Below are 3596 nucleotides of genomic sequence, written 5' to 3' on the forward strand. Positions count from 1 at the left end.
GCATCAAGTGAGAAATTTTTTTGATCACCCGCTAAGAAATTTTGGATGCGAAGAGGTGTGAGGCAAGGAGATCCATTATCTCCTTTCCTTTTCAATAAAATGAAAGAAAATTCTGAAGATAGGAGGATCCCAAAGGGCATCTCTATGACAAAGAATCATTTCAGAAATGAAAATATTGGAATTGAAAGTAATAGATTCATTCAACAAATAGTGTCAAATGTGTGTGTAGTTCATAATCTGGATATGTAGTTACTTGGATGGCAGCATAGGCCTTCTTCTTAGTTAAAAGAAGCAGCTTTAGTAATTGATCACGCATAACAATTACAGAAGAGATTGACAGATGAAAGCACATTTATTTTGCTACTTCCCCATACAACAAGAGATGTCATCCAGACAGCTTCAAAGTTACATTGTCGATGATGAACCTACATGCTAAACAAGAAAACATGCTCTCTACTCTTTTCTACTCTTTCTTCTATGCTAAGCATATTCCATTAAGCATGCTGATTCAACCAAATTCATTCAGGTTCTGTCAATTCCTGCTGCTAATCGGGGTTTTCACGGACAAGCCAGCCGATCCGCCAAAACAGAAATATTGGTTCCTCAGCCTTTTCTTAGCGGAGCCCTGTTTGTCAATCTTGTGTGGTGTTTGATCATCAAACTGTTGATTTGAGGAAGAGGGTTCAGCAGCATCATTGTCAATATAAACACCTTTTTGTTTATCCAGATTGGGGAGAGCAGCTGATGATTTTGGTGAGAAACTCGAAGAACAAGACTGGCTTGGAATGCTCAATTGTGGCATGGCCTGCAAGACACCATGTGCTAGTTCTGAGGCAAACTTCTTCTTGGCAATTGGACTTGATTGATTACTCCTGACAGATAGTGTCCGTTTGTTTTTAGGAAGTGATGAAGGCTTCGCGAATCTTTGTCGAAGTGGCGTTGGAGGTTCATGAGAACTACTCCCTGCATGGGATGATTTGACAGATCCTTCATCTACTTTGGCAGATCCTTCATCTACTGATTTCTTGGCTTTCCTTTTATCTTTCATCCGCGGCCAATGGAGTACACTTTTCAGTCGGGCTGCAGTCCCAGAAGCCGGTTTCTTATCAAACGATGAGCTGTCGTGCTCATAAGTTGAGTCAAACTGAGAAGCTGATGATTTCTTGCTAACTGATGGCTTTTGATTCTCAAAAATGGAATCGCATTGACTCACTTCTGTTGATGATGAACTTTTTCCAAAACTTTCCTTACTGGCAATCACATCTGATGTGATCTCAATGCCTGTATGAGAGAACAATTGGGTATCTGACATTCTAAACAAAGTTCCGGGACTGCCTACATTCCCCTGCATCCTTAACTGGGAAGCGATAGCTCTTGTTGCTGTATAATAGTCACGAGACCCGAAAATGCCACCAGCTGAAATCAATTGCCTGATTAGTATATCTGATGATTTAGAACGCGGTTGCTGCCTAACGAGATCAAGAGGGGTCATGCCATCTGCATCACCAATGTTCACGTTTATTGATTGAGCAGACATCAGCAATTCGACAAGTTCAGAGTGGACATTCTCAACGATAGCCATGTGAAGAGCTGTTCTTCCAACATTATTTTTCGCATTGATTATATCTTGTGTGTTGAAAACTTTCCCACCTAATAACTGCCTCATTAGCTCGATCTGTCGGTCCAATCTTCTAAACGCAGGATTCTGGAATCCAGACACGGCCATATGAAGAAAAGTTTCTCCAGAATTGTTCCTTAAAGAGATCAATGAGGAAGATGCAAGAACCAAAGCTTCAACCACTTTCAGTTGGCCTCTGTACGCAGCAATATGCAAGGCCGTGTTGCCTTGATTGTCCGTAGAATTGATCATGTCAAAGGATTCTATAAGATGTTTAACTACCTGCATGAACATTAAGAATTTTGTCAGATTAACTGAAATATGGATATGAGTATGACAACAAAGAACCTCATATGAACATCAATTCATCTTAAATTTTACAGAGTTACAAAAAAACAAAAGCAGAAAACAAACAGTTTGAAGGATCCTCACCTCAACCTGTCCTCTGGCAGCGGCGGCATGTAAAATAGTTGAGCCCTGCTTATCTCTATAAGCCAAAACATCATTGCAATCTCTTAGAAGCAACTTCAAGGCATTTAAGTTTCCTCCTCTAGCTGCTGCATGAGCAGCCCTATTCATCATTTCCCCTTTGTAAACAGAAGGAATTTCCTCAATCTGCTCCTCCCAGCCTCCACCTTTGGCCGCGGAAAACCTTGGCGAGACAGCAAAGTCGAAAATAATCCGAAAAACCTCACAATTCTTACTTCTGGCAGCAGCATAAAGTATATCAGTGACACCAAATTCTCCCTCTCCGAAAACAAGTAAAGGGTTCCTTTGAAGAAGCTCTTGAATGAAACACAAGTCTCCAGCAGAGGCAGCAGTGTAGAGCAGCCATCCACCATATCCAGCTCCAACAAGGGAGTTCATCCCTTTCTTGAAATCAAATTCCTTATAAAGCTTTCGCGCAACATCACAACGGCACTTAGCAACATCATCAAACAGTTCGTCATCGTCCCAGACAGTCTCGAGGCGGCGAATCCGCCTGAGAGAGGTTAGCTTGAAGAGGTGATTGTTGTCCACCCGAAGAAGCTCCCTAACCAAGTCATAGTGACCATTAGCAGCTGCCCAGTCAATTGGGGAAGCATACCACCACTGGTCCCCGGTGCTCTCCCACCGGAGCGGAAAATATGTAGGAGCCATAGATTCTGAAGACTGGTGAAAGGTAAACAGAAACAATATACTATTTCAGATGAATTCTTCGAAGAGTAAAAAGCAAGCTAGAGTTACATGAAAGGTTTAGAAGGACAAGAAATTGAATCAACAATACGATAAAGGGTTGTGAACAAAAGAAAGATGGCCTAACCAAGAAGACAAGATGGAAGAGGAGAGAGATTTCCAGTGATTTGAGTCCTGCAGTTAGAAGCATCAGAGCTGCGTCTGACAAAGAAATGAAGAAAAAGAGCCCGCGTGGGGTATAAATACAACTTTTTACTAGAACAAATAATGTCAACTAGATGACATGATGAGGGAATTAGGGAATATATTATAGTAATCATTGCTTATTACATGCCCTTTCAACTTCTTCAATGGAGATAACAGTCTTTTTATTAAGGCCAAAGCAGGAAGTAAGTCAGAAAACCCAATAAGGATTGTTATTAAATTTAAATAATTTTGTCAGATTTTTGGCAAATCAATATCAAGAATAAAAAAAGAAAGATATTATGACTGGATGAGATTCCTTTTCCTTTTGAAACATGATGATGCTGTTAGAGATGAAGAACCATATGTAATATAATGATGGTGATAGTCCCTATCATGCTCGTACTCTTCACTTTACTCTGCCATATTGGTGTGGGGTATGTATGACATGAGTTATGATACTTGGATTCTTCACTTTTCTTTGCCTCACTCTATAATAGCTTTCAATTTGAAGAACCGAACACATGGATATGTACCCATACGTGACACCTGTACCCGAATCTAGGTATCATAATGAGGGAATAAAGAGGTTTTTACTATTTTTTTCTAGGAGTGATAA

At 40.4% G+C, this 3596-nt stretch overlaps 1 protein-coding gene across 1 annotated transcript; it reads right to left on the bottom strand.

Moving 5' to 3' along the window:
- Positions 1-333: 333 nt before the first annotated feature.
- Positions 334-3044, bottom strand: LOC120009934. Its single transcript, XM_038860669.1, has 3 exons — positions 2922-3044; positions 2051-2770; positions 334-1900 (listed from the first exon to the last, which is right to left on the bottom strand). The coding sequence occupies exons 1-3, from the start codon at positions 2982-2984 to the stop codon at positions 533-535; spliced, it is 2151 nt and encodes a 716-aa protein (XP_038716597.1). The 5' UTR covers positions 2985-3044; the 3' UTR covers positions 334-532.
- Positions 3045-3596: the final 552 nt, after the last annotated feature.

This window comes from Tripterygium wilfordii, chromosome 11 (genome assembly GCF_013401445.1).
Source record: "Tripterygium wilfordii isolate XIE 37 chromosome 11, ASM1340144v1, whole genome shotgun sequence".
Taxonomy (NCBI): Eukaryota; Viridiplantae; Streptophyta; class Magnoliopsida; order Celastrales; family Celastraceae; genus Tripterygium; species Tripterygium wilfordii.

What these genes read in the sequence shown, in the direction of transcription:
- LOC120009934 (XM_038860669.1), bottom strand. Translation starts at nt 2,984, where the DNA reads ATGCTTCTAACTGCAGGACTCAAATCACTGGAAATCTCTCTCCTCTTC. An exon ending in TCTTCCATCTTGTCTTCTTG is followed by an intron (nt 2,771 to 2,921) that starts GTTAGGCCATCT and finishes ACCTTTCACCAG; the next exon opens with TCTTCAGAATCTATGGCTCC. An exon ending in CTGCCAGAGGACAGGTTGAG is followed by an intron (nt 1,901 to 2,050) that starts GTGAGGATCCTT and finishes ATGTTCATGCAG; the next exon opens with GTAGTTAAACATCTTATAGA.